This window comes from Macaca fascicularis, chromosome 2 (genome assembly GCF_037993035.2).
Source record: "Macaca fascicularis isolate 582-1 chromosome 2, T2T-MFA8v1.1".
NCBI classification, from domain to species: domain Eukaryota; kingdom Metazoa; phylum Chordata; class Mammalia; order Primates; family Cercopithecidae; genus Macaca; species Macaca fascicularis.
The window spans coordinates 151,217,811-151,237,339 of NC_088376.1; the positions used below are offsets into that span (position 1 = coordinate 151,217,811).

The 19,529-nt window shown below is 57.0% G+C and overlaps 1 protein-coding gene across 33 annotated transcripts in view; it reads right to left on the bottom strand.

Moving 5' to 3' along the window:
* The window catches only part of IQSEC1 (IQ motif and Sec7 domain ArfGEF 1), a 388,374-nt gene that overhangs the window by 18,166 nt on the left and 350,679 nt on the right, over positions 1 to 19,529 (bottom strand). For all 33 annotated transcript variants that reach the window (XM_015446296.3, XM_074033017.1, XM_074033024.1 and 30 more), the window contains 5 exons: positions 9,974 to 10,135; positions 7,274 to 7,396; positions 5,574 to 5,740; positions 494 to 633; positions 4 to 33 (listed from right to left, as the gene is read on the bottom strand). In XM_015446296.3, coding sequence (XP_015301782.2) covers positions 4 to 33; positions 494 to 633; positions 5,574 to 5,740; positions 7,274 to 7,396; positions 9,974 to 10,135 — 622 coding nt within the window. The remainder of the gene's footprint in view (positions 1 to 3; positions 34 to 493; positions 634 to 5,573; positions 5,741 to 7,273; positions 7,397 to 9,973; positions 10,136 to 19,529) is intronic.

Consider the following 19,529-nt stretch of genomic DNA (forward strand, 5'->3'; position numbering starts at 1 on the left):
CACACAGCCGAGCCCGGGATGCAGGGATCCGATCTGTGGGAGAATGTGAAACCAACAAAACGGTGTTCATGTTTCAAAGCCACGCCCAGGCCAATGCTGCAAGTGCCCCTCCCTACACCTCCCCTTGGGCTCCACCCAGCCAGTGTGTGGGGGACCTGCTCTGGCAGAGATCACTGAGGGGTCCCAGGGGACTCCTGGACCACCCAGGAAAGCCCGCCAGTCTCAGGGGTCCAGAACTCAGCCACTATACAACCCTGGCCTGCTGGATTATTAAGCGCCTCAGCTCTCTTCAGACTGTAATGCAGAGCTAATAGCTGTTATTCCCAAATATGACAGGAGCCACTTGAAAAAACCCCAAGCCCTGGCTGGCAGAATTCACCAGCCCTGCTGGAAGGGACCACATGGAGTGGGGTGGGTGGGAGTGAGAAGGCCTGGCAGGCAGCCCCGTCCCGGTGGTGCTGGGGCCCACCATGTACCAGGGCCCATGACATACCGGCTTCTTCCCCACAATGAGCTTCTCCACCTTCTGCACCTGGGATACATGGTCCTCATTGGTCTTCAGCTCTCGCTTACGGATCCGTTCATAGATCCCGATCAGCATCTCCCGGGGAATGTCCTCACCATCGTCCACACCTGGGCAGGGGATGCAGCTGGGTATCAGGGTGGGCCCCAGGCTCACTCGATTTACCAGTTTCTAAAGCAAATCAGAGGAGCGAACCTTCCACCAGACCCAACAGAACCAAAGAACTCCCAGGCGGGCCCACAGCAACAGGACATTTTCAGTCAACACAAATTTCCTCAGTCCTCCTACCGGAATGGGCCCAGTACATCTGACCCGGACTAGTAGGCGATGGGTGTCAGGGGCTGAGCCACCTCTAAGCCATGTTTAGAGGGCTTTATAAATGCTACCCTGCTCCATGCTAACCACAGCCCTTCAAAGTGGGTATAATCATCTCCATTCCACAGATGGGAAGACTGAGGCTGAGGTGTGGGGAGGTTGGGGTTTGTGAGTTTGGGCTCCGATGGACCTGGGGCCACATCCTACTTTCACACTTACTAGCTATGTGACTATAGGCGAGTGCGTCACCCATGCTTGGTGTCCTCCTCTAAAACAGGTTGCCCACAACACAGGCTTGTCATGAGGAAACGAGGGGCGCCTGGGGCGTGCCCAGCTCTGCATCTGAGCAGTGAGAGTGCTGCAGTGGCTGCTGTTGCTGGCCCACATCATCCGGGCAGAGACTGGAGGCTGGGCTCTGACCCAGGGCTGCCCTAACCACAAGCACACACTTCTCTCTTCCTCCCCACTCTGAAAACTGCTGTGAGCAGAGAAACAGCCTTGTACATGCGGGAAATGCAAACTCGTTTTGCAGTGAGCTCCAGCCTCATCCCTCTGCCAGGCTGCAGTCCAAAGGGCTGCAGGGCTTGGGGAAGACGGACCTCCCACAGATGGTGGGCAGGACAGGAGATGCTCCAACCTGGGGTAGGCAACCTGGCAATGCCTGCCCAAATGACAAGTTCTAGCATCCTCTGGTACACTGACTGCATTTGGGGAACTTATCCCATGGGAAATGAGACACATACAAGGTTATTGCAGCACTGTTTCCAAATGGCAAAAGGCTGGAAGTAACCCGTGTACCCATTAACAGGGCAGTGCTCACCAATCATTCCACATCAGCACAACAGACTACTTACTACGCATCTGTCAGGAACAGTGAAGAAGGCCACAGTAAAGCACGTGGGTCATTTCTCTTAGATTTAGTAAGTGAGAAAAGCAAGGTGCAAAGTAACAGGGGGTAAAACCGTTCCTGTATATGTGCACTTGCATGAGCGGAGCACAACTAGGGGGCACGGCCAGGAGAAGCCAAAATGGAGGACCTTCAAGGGCAGAGGCTATGCCCTGAGCACACGGGGTAGGGTGGGAGGGAAACTCTGCCAGGCACCTTCCAGTATTTTTTTTCCCCTAAATAGACATTAGTTTTAGAGCAGTTTTAGGTTCTCAGCAAAACTGAGCAGAAGGCAGATTTACCCCCCAACACTCATAGCCACCCCTGCTGTCGCCATCCTCACCAGAGTGCTCCATTGGCACAATGATGAGCCCACACTGATGCATCAGCGTTACCCGGGGTCCACGTTTTAGATTAGGGTCCACTCCGGGTGTTGTGATTCTGCGGGTTTGGGCAAACGTAGAACGACCCTTATCTACCACTATAGCACCACCCAAAACAGTGTCACCACTCTAAAAATCCTGATTTCCGCATACCCATCCCCCCACCCCCCCAGCTCCTGGCAGCCACTCATCCTTTTCCTGTCTTCATAGTTTTGCCTTTTCCAGAATGTCATAGAGTTGGACTCACATAGCACGCAGCCTGTTCAGACTGGCCTCTTTCACTCAGTGCTACACACTTCAGGTTCCTCCACATCTCTTCATGGTCGATAGCTCACTTCTCTTTTGTGCTGAGCACTATTCCACTGTCTGGAGGCATGCAGTTTATTTATCCCTTCACCTGCTCAAGGACGTCTGGTGGTTGCCACGTTTTGACAGTTTTGAATAGAGCTGCTATAAGCATCTGTGTACAGGTTTTTCCATGGGCCTAAGTTTTCAGTTCATTTAGGTAAATATCAAGGAGCACAACTGCTGGATCATATTACTTTCCGGCTTTCAAACTATGTGAATATCCATTTAAAAAATAAATTAAAAAATTCAAAAACTTTAATAACAAGGAAAGACTCTTGGACTGGCTTCCGTGGTGAGCTACTCCTCCTTCACAGTCCTCCAGCCCCCAGGGCTCTCCTGCTGCAGGACCCACCGGACAAACTGGGGTGACCCACTCGAGAGAGGATGTGTGTTGGGGTGGGGATGAAGATATCCCTACAAAAAGAACATGCGCTAGGCACAGAGCACCAGGCTGGTTCCAGGAGTCCAGGGATCTGCCTTGCCTCTGCCATTTCCTGGCTGATGTGACCCTGGGCAGGTCCCTGCCTTCTCTGAGCCCTGATCACCCCTTCTGAAGTATAAGATGAGAAAGAACGTCCTTGGGCTCCAGGCTAAAAAGGGGTGACTTGTTGGCTGGGCGCAGTGGCTCAAGCCTGTAATCCCAGCACTTTGGGAGGCCGAGACGGGCGGATCACAAGGTCAGGAGATCGAGACCATCCTGGCTAACCCGGTGAAACCCCGTCTCTACTAAAAAAATACAAAAAACTAGCTGGGCGAGATGGCGGGCGCCTGTAGTCCCAGCTACTCGGGAGGCTGAGGCAGGAGAATGGCGTAAACCTGGGAGGCGGAGCTTGCAGTGAGCTGAGATTCGGCCACTGCACTCCAGCCTGGGCCACAGAGCGAGACTCCGTCTCAAAAAAAAAAGGGGTGACGTGGTGGGGACAGCCCAGGCTTGGGAGACAGAACCTGCAGCTCCCTCCTTGGGAATGGGGTGCTCAGCCCCTTCCATGGGAAGTGGGGAGGCTCCTGCCACCCTGTCATCCAGATAGCTGGCAGGACTGGGTGCAACCATGGACAGGAACCACAGAGCCACTGCCATGGGGGTATGGACTGGCCAACACCTGACTCAGTAGCCCTGCCCCGCCAATCCTTCTCTGCTCTAGGCCAGTCGTTTCTGGTTCCTCCTGTTATTTCTCATCCAGCACATTCCAGATGACATGCAGGAGGTTCTAAAGTAAGGAAAAAAAAAAACACCTGTTCGGGCATGGTGGCTCTAGACTTTAATCCCAGCACTTTGGGAGGGCAAGGTGGGAGGATCACTTGAGGCCAAGGGGTTCAAGAACAGCCTGGACAACATAGTGAGACCCTACCTCTAGAAAAAATAAAAATTAAAAATTAGCCAGGCATGGCAGTCCACGCCTGTGGTCCCAGCTACCTGGCAGGCTGAGGCAGGACGATCTCTTGAGCCTGGGACGTCAAGGCTGAAGTGAGATATGATTGCACCACTGCACTCCAGCCTGTGTGACAAAGGAAGACCGTGTCTAAACAATCAGAGACCCTCAAACTGTCCCTGGGCTGCCAGAGGGACCTCTAAATATAAATAAATAAATTAATTAAACCAAATCAGAGACCCTCAAACTCCCCCTGGGCTGCCAACAGCATGCAGCACACAGCTGGCTTTCCTGGAGGTGATGAGTGGCCAGCCTGCATTAGGTGTAACGTGGGAGTCTGTGAATCCCAGAAACAGGCTCGGCCCCATGAGAAGGGAGGCTCAGGGTGAGAGAGGCCCTGGGTGGATGTAGAGGAGGCCCCGGCCTCCTGGCTGCTGCTTGGACACCTGGGCCTGGGAGTGCATCTGTTGTACCATCAAAGTGTCCACTGGTGGCTCTCAGGAGCTTTCAAGATGCCTTGGTTCCTAGGAACTACAGACTTGATGGACTTGGGGCCTGCAATGTCCCTCAGACCTTGCAAGAGGCCACATGCAGTGACTGTGGGGTGCAGGGAATGGCTGTCCATGAGCTCTAAGCCATGCCCCAGCCTGCTCAGCATCCCTTCCTGCCTCCCAAGGGAGGTGGCAGAACCACTCAGGTCTTAGAGCCTAGCTCAGGTGCCATCTCCCTGTGGTCTCTGCTGCCTGAGGATCCTGCCACAGTGGCACCCACCACCAGGAGAACGGGAGGGCACCTAAAGACCCTGGAGTGGAGCTGGAGCTGCTCCCTGGACAGTGACCCTGTCCAAGGAGAAGGGACGGCAGAACCACTGTTGAATAAACTAAGAATGAACAGCTTTATCAGTTCCATATGCTCTTAGAGCCAGGCTGGATTCACACTGGCTCTTCTTTGCTTTTATAAACAGTGACACCCTTTCCAAGGAACCCTCAGTCCCTGTCCTTTCAACCCACCCTCAGCTCTTGCAGCCAGGGTTCCCACACAGACTGAAGGATGCAGTGCCTTCCTCCTTCCTTCCGAGGGCCTTGGGGCACACAAGGGACACACTGGGCTGGCACGGAGCTGCCTGGGGGAAGGTCACGGCCTTTTAGCTCCTTTCCCGTCTCTGATCACGCAAGGAGGCCTCGCTTCCCGCAGACCCTGCACCCACACCTCCCAGCACATGCCCACCTCCCAGGGGACAGGGAGTCGGGTCTGTACTCCAGCGCCAGCAGCGGGAAGCCGCACTGGCTAGAACTCAGCAGCATTGTTTTCTTTTCATTGCATTTATTTTTATAATTACTTTCTACATTTGGCAAATGCTACTCATTCTCCATTTACAGTAGTGGTATCAAGTCCCCTTTTAAAATACATACTTTTAGGTAAAGACACACAGAAAAAGGCTAGCTTCATCCTTCAAGGGCAAGCTAACAGTGTCACCTTCTCCGTGAGGAAGGTTTCCCAACACCTCGAGACCCTGGCCTGTGTCGTGCAACCTGTGTCCCACAGGGGCTCCTCTAAGGCAGTGCTCTTCCTAGTCATCTGTGCTGTGCTCCCCAAAGGTCCCTCCATGCCAGACCCTGGAGGCTGGAGCCCAGCTCCCCAGCTGGAGGCTGCCTCAATGCTCTGTCTGCCCTTACACCTGGGGAGGGCCTGGCTGGGGCAGGTGCTGAAGCAAGTCTGTGGTTGGCTGACCGCCCAGGACAGCTTACCTCGGAGGTTCTTGATGAAGTCCTCCAGCTTCATTTTCCGCTCGGGCTTGACATTGGGGCTGTACATGTCGGTGTTCAGCAGGATGATGGCAAAGGCCAGGATGAAAATGGTGTCTGGGTTCCGGAACTGCCGCACCACGCCGGGGTTGCAGATGCAGTAGCGCTGGCTGCAGGCCGGGAGGGAGGGGGTCAGGGCCATGGCGCAGCAAGTGACATGGCCCCTCTCTCACCAGCTGAGGCTGTCACGTACTGCTGAGTCTCAGTTCCTGCTTCTGGTGAGCGAGGATCATGCCTGCCTCTCGGAGGTGGTCCTGACTACTCACTCGCCCTCCTTTCTCTACTGCAATCCCTCCTACCCTGGATTATAGCCGGGCACACGGCCGTCCTGGGGAGGACTGCATTTCCCAGCTCCCAGGAGCTCAGAGTAGCCACACCACCACGTTCGGCCCATGGGATGTGAACAGATGTGATGTGAGTGCCTGTAAGGCTGGGCCCCTCTTCCCGCTGCCTGCAATGGGGACGTCACAGTGGGTGTCAGGCCTGCCCTCCGGGACCCTGAGGAGAAAGCAGCCCGGGCCACCTCCACACCAGCTCAGAGGGAGAAACACCCCACCTTGTCTCAGCCAGGGCTACTGAAGGGCCTCAGGTTCAACAGCTGTGGACAAGAACACCCCCCTGCCTTGGAATCCGCCCGCTTGCCGCTCCCACTGCCACTCCAGGGGCCCCTCCACTGCTGACCTCGTGGAGGGGCAGGTGACAAGAGGCAGGGACAGAGTAGAGGAGTAGAGGAGCCAGGCAAAGTACCGGGACTGAGGCTCAGGAGCCCAGCTTAGGGCCCTCCCCTCCAGGAAGCCGTCCTGGAAAGAAGCGGGTGCATGCTGCCTCCTGCCAGGGCCCTGGGGTTGTCCTCCCTCTGTGTCCTCAATCCTCCTGGCCCCACCACCAGTGCAGAGCCCAGAGGGCTGGGTCAGCAGCTGACCTGTGCTGCCCACACCCAGCATCGAACATGCAGGCTCCTACACAGCCAGTCTGCACGTGATCCCAGAATGGATGACTGTGTAGTGACCTCGAGCTCACTGTTGTGTTAGGAACTGGGCTAAGGGTGCCCACATGTCCTGTGTCGGTTCATCCTTGCACCCCTTTGTAGGATATGTGCTATTGTTATTCAACTTCACAGGTGAAGAAATGAGGCACAGAGAAGTTAAGAAACCAGCACAGGGCCACACAGCCAGTAAGTGGTGGAGTCGGTGACTGAACCAGGCGTCTGGCTGTCTGGCTAGTGCTCTGAGTCACTGCGCCGCTCCTCGTGAATGAGCAAATGAATGACTAGATAGATGGACTTGTGGATGAATGCAGAGTTCGAGGGGAATTGGAGGAAGAGCATTCAGAATCCCGATTTGAACAGACAGAATCCTAGCAGTCGCAATCATAACCTCTTTTAACTTCAGTTTCCTCATCTTCACAATCAGAATAATTGGTACAGTCTCCTCCACCCCCACCACCTCACAATGGCTGAAAGGAGCCCGACACAGTGCCTGGAATGTAGACTGGGCCACTACGGTCACCCCCAAAGCAACATTCAGGGACACCTGGCCCTGTCTAGGGATGGTGGGGATGCAGTCTTTGGTCCATCTTCGGGCCCTGAAGCTGGGGACACCATCCTCCCCCGATGCAGCACCCCCAGCCAGCCTGGGCCCCACCTGAACGCCTCGATGAGCCGCTCCACTTTCTGAGCCTCCCCTTGGACACGGATGTGCGCCTGGAATTTCCTGAGGGCCTCGTCCAGCTCCATGGTAGAGAAGTCCATCTCATCCACCACGCAGCTGGAATAGAGACAGACAGCCCCGCATGAGCACCCCTTGCAGGTGTGACACGCCCAGCCCACACCCAGGTGGTGGTGCCTGGAGCCCAGGGAACGGGCTGCCTCCTGGTAGGGAGGGCCCCTGCTGGACTCCAACCAATCAGCTAAGAGCCCTCAGAATGCAGCAAAAAGACATCCAGGCTTCTGGGGAGCTGTGAAGCCCCTGGAACTGTAGGGAAGCGTGTGTGCCTATATTTATGTGGGCAGTTTTCCCAGCGGGGCAGAGCATATGGTTATCTGGATCAAAGCCCTTCCCAAGAGACAAGCAATTTTTTTTTTTTTTTATGAGACGGAATCTCGTTCATCGCCCAGGCTGGAGTGCAGTGGCGCGATCTCGGCTCACTGCAAGCTCCGCCTCCCAGGTTCACGCCATTCTCCTGCCTCAGCCTCCCCAGTAGCTGGGACTACAGGCGCCCACACCACGCCCGGCTAATTTTTTGTATTTTTATAGAGATGGGGTTTCACCGTGTTAGCCAGGATGGTCTCGATCTCCTGACCTCATGATCTGCCTGCCTTGGCCTCCCAAAGTGCTGGGATTACAGGTGTGAGCCACCATGCCCGGCCGAGACAAGCATTTTTAAGCATAGCCCTCACCAGGCACACAGTGGATGCTACGGTGAGTCTCTTCTCCTTCTGCATGGGGTCGGTGAGTTCACTGCCATTTTCACAGTGAAGAAAGGGTGCCCAGGGTGTTGACTTTCAGAATAAGCCCTTGTGGGGAGAGTATCGGGGTGGTGGGCTGGGTTTTGCAGGTGCTTTTCCAGGGACTTGAAAGGACCATGCACCCTCATCTGCGGGGGAGTGCCTGGAGGGGCGGCTGGTGAATGGTCTCTACATTCTTCCCATGGCTCTGCCCCTGGCACACCCTTCCAGTCCCTCCTATGGTGACCCTGGAACAGAGAAGATGGGGTCTGCACCAGGAGCCCTGGGGCAGGCTCCAGCTTCTGGCCTAGCTCCCTAATGATGCTGCAGTCACTCCCATGGGGCAGAGGCCTGGCCACACAGGGCCTGACCCCTCTCCCAGGGCCATCCCCACATGGGGCGATGCAGCTGCTCCCACCCTCCTCTGAGCGCTCAAGGCCTCCTGGGGCAACAGCCTTGGAGGTGGCTTCAGAGCAGTGGGGAGAGGGCAAGCAGGGAGCAGGCAGGAGGATTTGCTGAGCAGCAGGAGCAGCGGCCCTGCAGATGCCTGGTGTGGTGGCCCGGGGGAGCCAGCCACTTCCTGAGGCCACTGCTATTTTCTGAATGAGGAGAACAATATGCGGATTTCCTAAGGACCAGGAACCGGTTTGGAGCGGGGAATGGCTGCAGGGGATGGGGGCTGGAGCTGGGCATTCACCAAGGAGCTCATCCTCGGACCTTTCCTCATGCTTGCTTCAAAGAGGGGAGAGGGCAGTAGCCACCCTAACAATACAGCAGGCTTCTCCAGGTGCTGAGCAGGGAGAAAGATGCCCGGCCTGTGCATGCTTGGCCGACCAAGGACACAGACATTCTGCTGGTGCCTGCCATGTGCTGGCCACATTTAGCCTCCTGGGTGTGGGGCGGGACTACATGAGTGCCTGTGTGTGTGAGTCCGTGTATGTGGGAGTGTGTGCCCAGGCCAGCCCCTCCCACTCTGAGCCTTGGTTTCCCCACCCATGAGACAAAAGGGGCGACGGCACCCGCTGCCTCCTAGGGAAGCAGCAGAGACCGCAGGCGCACTGGCCAGCCCCAGGGAATGTGAGGCCTCGTGCTCCAGGGGCTGCTGTTCTCGGGCACCTGCTCCCCAGCCCTCGCCGGTCCCCTTGGCTGCACATGGGCAGGGCTGGGCGGCTAGAAGGGACTGCCTCTGGATGGCCAACACTTCACCCTGCTCTGAATGCTCTTCCTGGCCCACCCTTCTGGCTCAGGGAGTTGGGAACCCATTTTTCAGAAGGCTTTCAAGTAGCTGAGAATGTTGTGCTCACCAGCTCTCTAAGCTGGGGGGAGCTGTGGAATCAGGAGGTGGGGGTAGGACACACAGCCCAAATATCCCAGCCAGAAGAATAAGGCAGGGGCAGAGTGTGGCACGGGCCGCCCACAGGGAGGCAGGTCACTTGATCCAGCTCCCGACCACTCTCCACAGGGGCAAGTCAGGAGCAGACAGGGCATGCAGTCCATGCAGGAGGTGCCCTGACCTCCAGCTGCCTGCTCCTGCCAGCCCTGCCATGAGAGGCTGCAGGAACGTGGGTCACTGAGGGCTGTGATGCTTGGTGCCAGGTTGGATAAACCGTGCTTAGGGACAGAGGGGAGGAGGGGCCGAGGGTACCTGAAAGAAGGTGGGTGGACAGGCAACGGGGTCCACATGTGGGATGGTGCGTTGGAGGGCAGGTGCCCACCTGCATGCTGTACAGATGTGGGGTATCTGCATGTGTGTGTCTAGGAGTTAGAAAGAGAGAAGGGGGTGCCCAGCACATGTCCCGGCAAGTAGGGTGGGGCTGACCCTGTGTGTGCCCATGTGTAACACAGGGTGCGTGATGGCGCGTGTGGAATCAAGTCCCACCCCCGCCACAGAACTCACTCGAGCACGTCGCGGTTGAACTGCTTCTGCCGGTTGCCCAGGAACTCGCCGATCATCTGCCGGCTGAGGCCCTTGCGCTGCAGCAGGAAGTGGGCCACCCCGACGGGCGTGTCGGGCACAAAGCCACGCTCGATGAGGTACTGGACTCCCTTCTCAGGCTTCCTGGGGTAGGATGAGAGGCACACTCAGCCCCAGCTGCCCGGCTGCCAGCCAGGCACCTGGAGGGGATCTCCGCTCAGTGGACAGTTGACATTCTCCCTCCCTGCCCACCTGCACCGGCCCTCATCCCTGTAGGCATTCAGGGGTCTCTAGTTCCATCTCCTGCCTGGGTGGGAACTCAAGAGCCCAGGCTGGCACCTGAAGACCCTGGGCTCCAGGCATCCTGCCCTGTCCCACCAAACCCAAATGTGGGGGACCTGGTACAAACGCCTTCACCTAGACTCGCCCAGACCTTGTACAAAGAATGGGCTGGGCTGGCTGCAGGGGTGCTTCTGTGAGTGCTGGAGATGGACCATCACTCCCCTGCTCTGCCTGCAGCCCCTTCTCGGCTGCCCAGTACTGGCCCCAAACGCCCGCACATGCCTTCAGAACCAGGTTCCCTGTCCGGCCCAAATCTCTGCTCCCCTCAGCGTGAAAGCCGCCGTGCCAGGCTGCTCTTCTGAGCAGACTGGAACCCTCTGTCTGCCAATGGGTAATAAAGAACAGCAACCACAGCACCTGCGGGGAGCAATTGCTCTGTGCCGCCGCTGTTGAGGCGCCCTGTGCACACTAATTCATTCAATTCCCACTCCGGGAGGTCAGCACTCTGGTTACCTGCGGTGCTCAGGAGCCCAGACTCGGGAGCCTGACAGCCATACAACCTTTCAGGGGTCCTGGCTTCCCCTGTTGTAAACACTGAGGAAGTAGTCAGATGCCTGCAATGACACACTCAGTAATGATGAAGGTGCAGAGAGGCAGCGTTTCTAGCTGGAGGTCACAGTGCCAGTGGCAGGGCTGGCCCTGCAGGGCTGAGTGTGTCCACTGGAGACCGGACCCCCAGAGCATGGATCATTCCACTGGTTCAAGCCTCTCGGTGCCCAAGGTGTGTGCAGAACCAGGCCAGGGCAGGGATGTGCATGGTGCACGTGTGTCATGGGCTGATGGGGCCTAGCGCCAGGCCAGAGCACTCCTGGTCTGCACCTGGCCAGGTGTCTGTAGGGCCAGGCAGGCTGTGGGGACACGGCACTGACCCTGCTGCTCACACCAACCCTGGGAGCAGGCCCTGCCTCCCTGCGGCACTCCGGCCGTGTGAGCCCTGGCAGGCCCCTTCTCCCTTAGGGCCTCAGATGTCCTGCCCATCTTGTGGTAGGTCTCTTGCTTGGCTGACCTGGCAGGGTGGTCCTGGTGGTCAAAGGAGAGAGATTGGGCCAGGCGTGGTGGCTCACACCTGTAATTCCAGCACTTTGGGAAGCTGAAGCAGGTGGATCACCTGAGGTCGGGAGTTCCAGACCAGCCTGGCCAACATGGTGAAATCCCAACTCTACTAAAAATCCAAAATTAGCCAGGCGTAGTGGCTCACGCCTGTAATCCCAGCTACTCGGGAGGCTGAGGCAGGAGAATCATTTGAACTCGGGAGGCATAAGTTACAGTGAGCTGAGATTGTACCACTGCACTCCAGCCCAGGTGACAGAGCAAGACTCTGTCTCAAAAAAAAAACCAAAAACCACAACAACAACAACAAAAAAACAGGCTGGTGTGAGAGGGCTTTGAAGATGGCCACACATGTGACCCCACAGGATGGGTGTTCTCCATGGAGTTTGCCAGGTCACTCTGAGAGCTGTATGGAGCCATCAGGCCAGACTGGCTCCATGTCCCCTTGGCCCAAGTCCTCAGAGTCACCGACAGCTGTCAAGTGGTTGGGGACACAGGGACATGTGTTTCCTCAAGAGTCCATGAGGGGTCCAGTGTGGCTTGGGCCTCCTTGCCTCATGGCACACCCAGAACCCGTGCTGGGGCATAATCGGCCAGGTCATCCCCTAACTGGGGGGCCGGGCCTGACCCCTTGCCCCAGCAGGTAGAGGTCCGCATTCTTCTGTCCCCAGGGTTGGGGGAATGGAGATGAAAGCCGGTGTCCACCCGCCCCATAACCGCACAGCTCCTGGCTGACAACAGCACCCTGTGGACACTGTATTTCCACGTGCAAGTGAAAGGAAGCCTCCTGGCTGCAAGGTGACCCTGCTATTTTTACCCTAGGACGGCCACACCCATAAGCTTGTCCCCAGGAGTGTGGCAGGGAGCAACCACTAGCTAGCCTGGTCCTGGCACAGAAGTGGTAATGGAGTGGCCCCATTCCTACCTGTCCCAGGGACCCAGGACGGAAGGACCAGCGTTTCACTGTTCACAAGATCACATGACTCGCTATGCTTCGGGGGTCTCCAACCAAGAACTGCTCCAATGCCCCAGGCCTCTACAGCCACGGCCAGAGCAGATTCTGGGTCCTCACCATCCTGCTCCATGCCAGCCCCAGCCCACACCCTTCTCTCCCTCCCTCAGCTTCCAGGTGAGGGGTTGCCACGGCTCACCTACAGTTGGGTTTTCTTTGGCCCACACACTGTTAACAAAAATAATTCCAGCTAGTTGCCAGTATTTAAAAACTGGAAGAGTGCACAAAAAATCTGGATTTCTGGCTTCTGAAAAATCAGACCTTCTGGCATCCCTGGGCCTTTGCTCCCTGGCCCCCATGGCAGTGACTGCGGGAGCTGGGCTGGGCTATCCCCACCCCCTGCTGCTGGTCCCTTCCCCACACAGGTGCACACTCTGACTCCACCCAGGCTGTCTGGTCCCTCCAGGCCACTGCTGTAGTGACCAGGTCCAGGCCCAGCTGGGTCCTGCCTTGTCACTTCCCCGGGCAGCAGCTGCTCTTTTTTTTTTTGCCTCCATCCACCCTCTGGTGTCGATATGCCACATCCAGGGACTTCTAGGACAAGGCTCCTTGGCTCTGGAGGTGCTCAGAGCACAAAGGGAAGAGGGGAAGGCGCTGTGGGAAGTGGGCATGCGAGCTCTTCAGGATTAGGTGAGCACCATGTGTCTGCTGGGCCAGGCACCTCTTGGTGAACACTGGCTGGGAGTAAGTCATGGGCCCCTGTGGGTACAGCTGAGAGGCCTAGTCTGGGCAGGGGGCAGGGGACAGAGACTGAGGGATCAGGCAATTTTCTGGGAAGAGGTGACAGTGAGGACAAAGGCCCTGAGGTGGGTGGGGAAATCGGAGAGGCTATTCCAGGGTTATTACAGGGTCCCTATTACAGGGACCCCGGGGGAAGGCAAAGGGGGCAGTGGGCCAGCGGGCAGACCACACTGTGCTGCAGGCCATGGAGAGGGGTCTGGCTTTCTCTCGAGTGGGCTGAGAAGCCCCGGCGTGCTGTGAAGAGGGTGGTGATGGGGGTCCTAAGTCCACATGGGCGATGCCATGCTGAGGAGATCGCGGGCCAGGGCCCAGCTGGCAGCTGAGTGAGGGGGGCTCCTGTGGGCACCCGGCCATGCTACAGCAGAGGTGGGAGGGGACTGGGTCGAGGACACAGTCTGAGGGCAGAGGTGTCGATATTTGCTGATGGATCTGGGTGGGAGGTGGCCGAGGTGGGGACAGTGGGGGTAGGAACAAGAAGGACAAGGAGCAGTGAGTCCAGGATGGCATCAGCTTTTAGCCTGAACCTAGTGCAGGGCATGGATTCCACCCAGCAGGCCTCAAGGGCGATACGGCAGAAGTGAGGATGCTCAGTGAAGGGGCCTGGGCCAGTGATGAGGAGCTCGCCACTCACCTGAGGGGAACTGGGGAGGAGCTGCAGCTGGACAGCCAGGGCCAGCTCCAGGGTGGGGCTGGGAGTCCCCCCAAGGCTCCCTACAGGAGGGACAGGTCCTCAACAGCCTCCCTGACAGCAGACGGCCGGGGCACTGGGCATTTACTGGTGGGAATCCCCTGCTATCTAGACCTTGCTACCCTCCCCTACTCCTAGCCTGTGTAATGAAGCCCTTCCTTCCCCAATCTGTCCTTGGTGGCCCTGCTGGGTGGTGAGTTCTCCATCTACTTGCACCCCACCTCACAGAGCTCCACGAGGTCTGCCAAGCATCACACAGGCCAAAGGTGGGCCGTTGGTGTGGCCTCGGACCCCCACCGCCTCCTCTTGCAGCAGGACTTTACTTTCCCGCCTGCCCTGGGGAGAGGGCTGCAGGACATGCTTCAGCCACTGAACTGTGAGCTGAGGGGTCTGTGTCACTTCAAGGGGGAAGCTGTGCGGTCCCCTATGGACACCCACCTCCTTCATTCATTCCACAAACATTTATCAAGTACCTACCCTGGCCAGGTGCTATGCTAGCACAGTTATGGTCCCCATCCTCAAAAAACACGCTTTCTAGTTAGAGAGGGATACAGAAGTAGATAAAGTCCAGGAATATGCTACAGCACAAGCATCAGGGGCATGGCTGGGAGAGCCAAGAAGCCCATACTTCGGTCTCAGCTCCACTTCTGGCTGGGCGACCCAGGGCGAGTAACTTAGCCTCTCTCTCTCTCTGTAAATGGGGATGACAACAGTTCACACGACAGAGTTACTGTGAAGAATCCATGAGTTCGTACTCGTAAAGCACCATGCCTCAGGCCTCAGAAACCATTTCAGGCTTCACAGCTGGAAGAAGAGGCCTGGGCTGGAAGAATCCACCCAGGGTGATGCCACAGAAAGCTGGGATGGCATTGACTTCAGCTGGAATGGGCAGAAGGACGGGCAGGAAAGCCCGCCCTGACGAGATGGCATTGAGCCTGGGCAGGTCCCTGGTGGAGGGAATCGCCAATGCAAAAACCTTGACAGGTAACAAAATGGGGGCACAGAAGGGTCAAAAAACTGGCTCCAGCAAGATGAAGGGTGCTGCGACTTATAATCCATGCTTCTGCCCCAGAAGTCCCTAAAAATTCCCTCTACCCTCCGGATGCCCTTCCTGCTGCTGAAAATCCACTCTGTCCAACTCTGCAGTCACCCATCCCCACAGTCCCTCTGTGTACACCCGTTACTCTTTCTTTAGCTCTTCTTGGTTCCACCCTGTAAGGATCCAGCATTAACAGGTGCTGCCTGTAACATTCTCACCATCTATACCTGACCCACCTGTGTACCCCTGGCCCTGCTGCCCCCTAAAATGCCCCAGCAGGCAGTGTTGTCGGAGGGTTCTGACTCCATCCCTGCTGTGTGCTCCCAGGTCTGGCCTTAGCTGCCTCCTCTAAAGCTGGCTGAGCCAGCTTTTCCTCACATCAGATGCTGATTCAGATTCAAGTATGACAGGTGAGCACAGACCGCACCAGTCACTTCCTGCACACACATCTCTCATCGTCTTTCAGCTGCAAGCTGAGCTGCTGGTGGGGCGAGAGAGCTGTGTGAGGCTCTGAGGAAGAGCTGCTGCAAGGCTGTGGATTGCATGTGGGGAACACGTACCTGCTGAAGCCAAGCACTGAGTGCTTACCCTGATATTTTCCCAGCAGGGGTGTGCAGGATCCAGAAAAGGGTTCTCTCTCTCTAAGACATGGGTTTCACTATGTTGCCTAGACTGGCCTCAAACTCCTAGTTTCAAGTGATCCTCTTGCCTCAGCCTCTCAAGCAGCTGGGACCACAGGGATGTGCCACTGTGCCTGGCTCCAGTCCTTTTTAACTGTTCAGGATGCCTAAGAGATGTGGAAGTGGATGGATGCCCAAGCACCTAGCTTCAGCCTCCAGGTTTCCCAGCGTACCCTCCAGCTCAGGCCCTAAGACCCAGTGGGCAGATTCTACTCTCTGCTCCAGGCCAGTCAGAGCCCTGCACCCTGCTTGCCCAAGTAAGTGGTTCAGGGAGAAGCACAAGAGCCAGAAGGAGCTGACGAGGGGAGGATAATCTCTCTTCCTCCTACTGGGGTTGCCTTGAGATTAGACTACAGGCCTGGGGTCCTCGGATGGCCCTCCTGTCCTGGGTCAGGGAGGATCTGGCAAGGGGCAGGGCCAACCCTGAGGGAGATAGAGCCAAGAAATACCCGGGACTTTTCAGGTCCATAAACCAGTAAAGCCTCTTTGCTTAACCCAGTTTGATAGAGTTTCTGTCACATGAAACAGAGAAGGCCATGATTAACGCAGAGCCCAACGCAGGGTTTGGAGTGCCCGAGGATCTCCGTGGTCAGAGGTCTCAGTCCACCTGGTAACTGCTTGTGGGAGTGAGGACAGACTCACCAAACTCAGCATTCGGAGAGTCCCTGCATACCTGGAAATGCCCTTCCAATGCAGCAACCCAGACTCGAGTCCCCCCAGGGTCCTGCAGAGAGGTGCCACTTCCAGCCTTTCCCACACTGCCCGGGCCAGCAAGCTTGCCACCTCCGGAGGCTGCCTGCTCCATCCAGCTCTTACTTTTACACCGCACTTTCTGGTAGTGTGAACTCAAGTGGCTTCCCTGATATCGATCCCAGAGAGAAGGCATGAGAATCACCCTCTGAAGTGTGGCAGGCACCCCCTGCAGAGTTTCCCTTGGCACTGTCTTCTCTGAGGCTCAGCACCAGCCATCTCACACCCAGGCCAGAGCTCAGGATCCTGGGCTGTGGTTAGCATCAAGGGCCACAGGCCATAGTGGCCCGTGTCTAGGGTAGGGGGGTCCCAACCTCCAAAGACCCAGCTCAAAGTGCTCCTAAGAGAGCCCATCCTTCACAACATCAGCACCACAGGCTACAAGAGCAGCACCACACATGCTCTGGGCCCAGCACTTCTGGTGTGTGGCCTTGAGCTTGGGCCTGGGCTCTCAGCCTGGCTGCCTGCACCTACGCTTCCTAGGATGGCATTGGGGATTCAGTGAGACAATAGGCGGAAGGTGTTTGGCATGGGGCCTGGCACTTGGTCCAGGTCTGCACAGGCCGGCTCTGCTCACTGCTATTTTTATCAATGACAGCAGACACGTTAAACACAAGGAGGACAGAGCTAGAGCATGCAGATCAGGGGCACTCTCTGAGCCCTGTTCCCATAGGTGGAGGGGAATGGCCCCCTGTGGGTGCGCTGGAAGGGTGAAACAGTCACGCTACCTGCAGGATCCCAGTGACAGCATCCCCTGCCTCCCTCCTGCAGTAGCTCCAGCAGGTGGATGGGACCCGAGGCTGCTGGGCCCCAGGGGCTGGGCACCGAGTGTAGGGGAGGCCAGGTCCACAAAAGGGGGCTGCCTCCAGGTACAGGGCCCTGTGCTGGAAGGGCCTCAGGGGCCCCTGGGAAAAGCTCCTAGCCAAGTAGTCCAACCACACTGTAACACCAGGTGGCCACCCAGGCCCTGCATACATGTTCCTCAGAGACAAGCTTCTCACTCCTTTTTGAGGGTGCCCGTGTCATCATGAAGCAGCTCTGGGGCCAAGGATGCTCTTGCAGAGGCAGGAGAGGTCTGGGGTGGCTCACCTGTGACATAGTCACCTGGGCTCATTCCAGAGAGGAATGTGACAGAGAGGAAGTGGACACAGCCAGGCATGTACCCCTGAGGGCGTGTACCAGGTACAGGAGCAGGAGACGCTGGGGTGGGGTTCCAATGCAGAGGTGACAGACTCAGTGAGGTCCCTGCTGGGCACCTGCCCCAGCTCCATGTGCTGCAGGGCTGTGTGGCCTCCCACAAATGGTGTGGCTCTGCCTCCTGGACCCAGTTTACAGATCTGTCACCCAGTGTGGAGGTAGGGAGCCCAGGGCTATACCTGTGGTAGCAGTTCCTACACCATGGATTTTAAGAGGATGTGTTCAGGAGCCAAGTGGCCAGGGTGTGACATCCCTAGTCGCCTACCAACTGTGCGAGACTCAGCTCACCCACTGCACAGGGGAACGTGCATTAGCGCACGACAGGCCCTGGGAAATGCGCCTGGCGCACCGTCAGCACATGGAAGGATTAGCCAATCTCGTTATTTGACTGCTTGGTCCATCAAAATGCCTGTTTGGGTCTTCCTAAAGCCCAGCCCTGGAAGCTCCCTTCCCTTGGCACTCACTCTGGACACAGAAGCTCTCGCTGACCACAACAGCTGCCATCCACTGCACAAATATTTTCCAGGTGCAGGCAGTGAGACTCAGAGAGTTCAGGGAGTCGCCCCAGGTCCTGCAGCTGATAGGTGGCAGAGCCAGGGCTGAAATCCTCCTGCTTCTGGCTCCTGCACCCCCACCCTCCCACAGCACCGCCAGCCAGATCAGCTGTGTGGCTATCAGCTGGGCCGGGTGAGAGTAAGCGGCAGATGCCCAGAGGAACATCTAGATGCCTGGTAGACCTCGGCAGCCCCGGGGATGCCCTCACCGCCAACCCACACCACTTTCTCAGGCTTCGTTTCTGTTCTTCCTCCCCGCCTGCTGCTGGCTCTCCGACTTTGGTACATGATTCCCTTTAAGGGGGCATCCCTCCAGACAGAGGCCTGTGCCAGGAATGCTCACTGCTTCATTGCTGGGAAGGGGTGGAAACTGAGAGCTGTGCTGGAGGCCGGGCAAAGGCCGGGACATACCACCCCGCAGGGACAGAAGTGGAGGTGGTACACAGGTGCAAGGCCAGAGAAAGGGAAGGTAAAGGGCAGTTCCTACTTCAATTAAAAACGTGCCAAGACCCAGCAATTCCACTTCCAGCCATCTGATCAAGGGGCCTCCCAGGCGGGTGTGTAAGGATCACAACCACCGTCACACTAGTGCTAGTTGTGAAAAGCTAGAAGCAACTGGCCAAATAACCTATAGCCACGGTGGAGACTACACTCAGCAGCACATAGGCGCAAGGCAGCCTGTGTGCAGAGCCCAGCGATACCCTCATAAGACAATGTCACACAGTCCCAGGCCCCGACTGATGTCAGCAAGGATCCAACAGTAGCAGCTAATACATAGTAAGGCCCTATCCTGTGCCACGTCCTGCTCTCAGCACTTCACACGGACCAACGCTTCACCCTCACCGCCCTGGGAGGAGGGTGCCCCTGGCATCAGCCCATTTCACAGATGCGGCCACTGTGGGACGGGGGGCTTTGCTGCCCAAGGATATAGAGATAGGATGGGGGACAGCCAGGATTTAAAGCCAGACAGCCGGGCCCCAAGCTGAGTTCTTAACCATGGCTGTCTAGAGTTTCCAGGAGTGCACACAAATGCACAGGAAAAAAATCTGGAAGGAGAGACTGCAACATGCTGAGTCCAAGAGGATGTTATCCTGAGCTGCAAGACAAGCATTTTCTGTGAAGAATGTATTCACGTGCTACACAGAGAATTAAAAGTTAACTGAATAAGAAAAAATCTACACAGACCAAAGCTGGCTGGTTGAGGAAGGTGGTTTTTCTTGGTTTCCTGTCTCCCCACTGCTGGTCTCCACTTGTCCACTCTGCAGGGGCCCCTGGTTATCCCAGCCTCCCCTCTAGGGGACATGGTCCTGGGTTGAGAGATGATCCTGGAGCTGGGCTGTGCCCAGGAGCAGTGGGGACAGACTTCAGGGACCGTGTTAGGTGGGCCAGTAGGACACAACCCTCCCCTGTCTAGTGCATTGCTCCGGCCGTGGCCTGTGCAGCAGTGAGAGCAGCCGTACTCTGCAGCAAGCCACAGGCAGATGG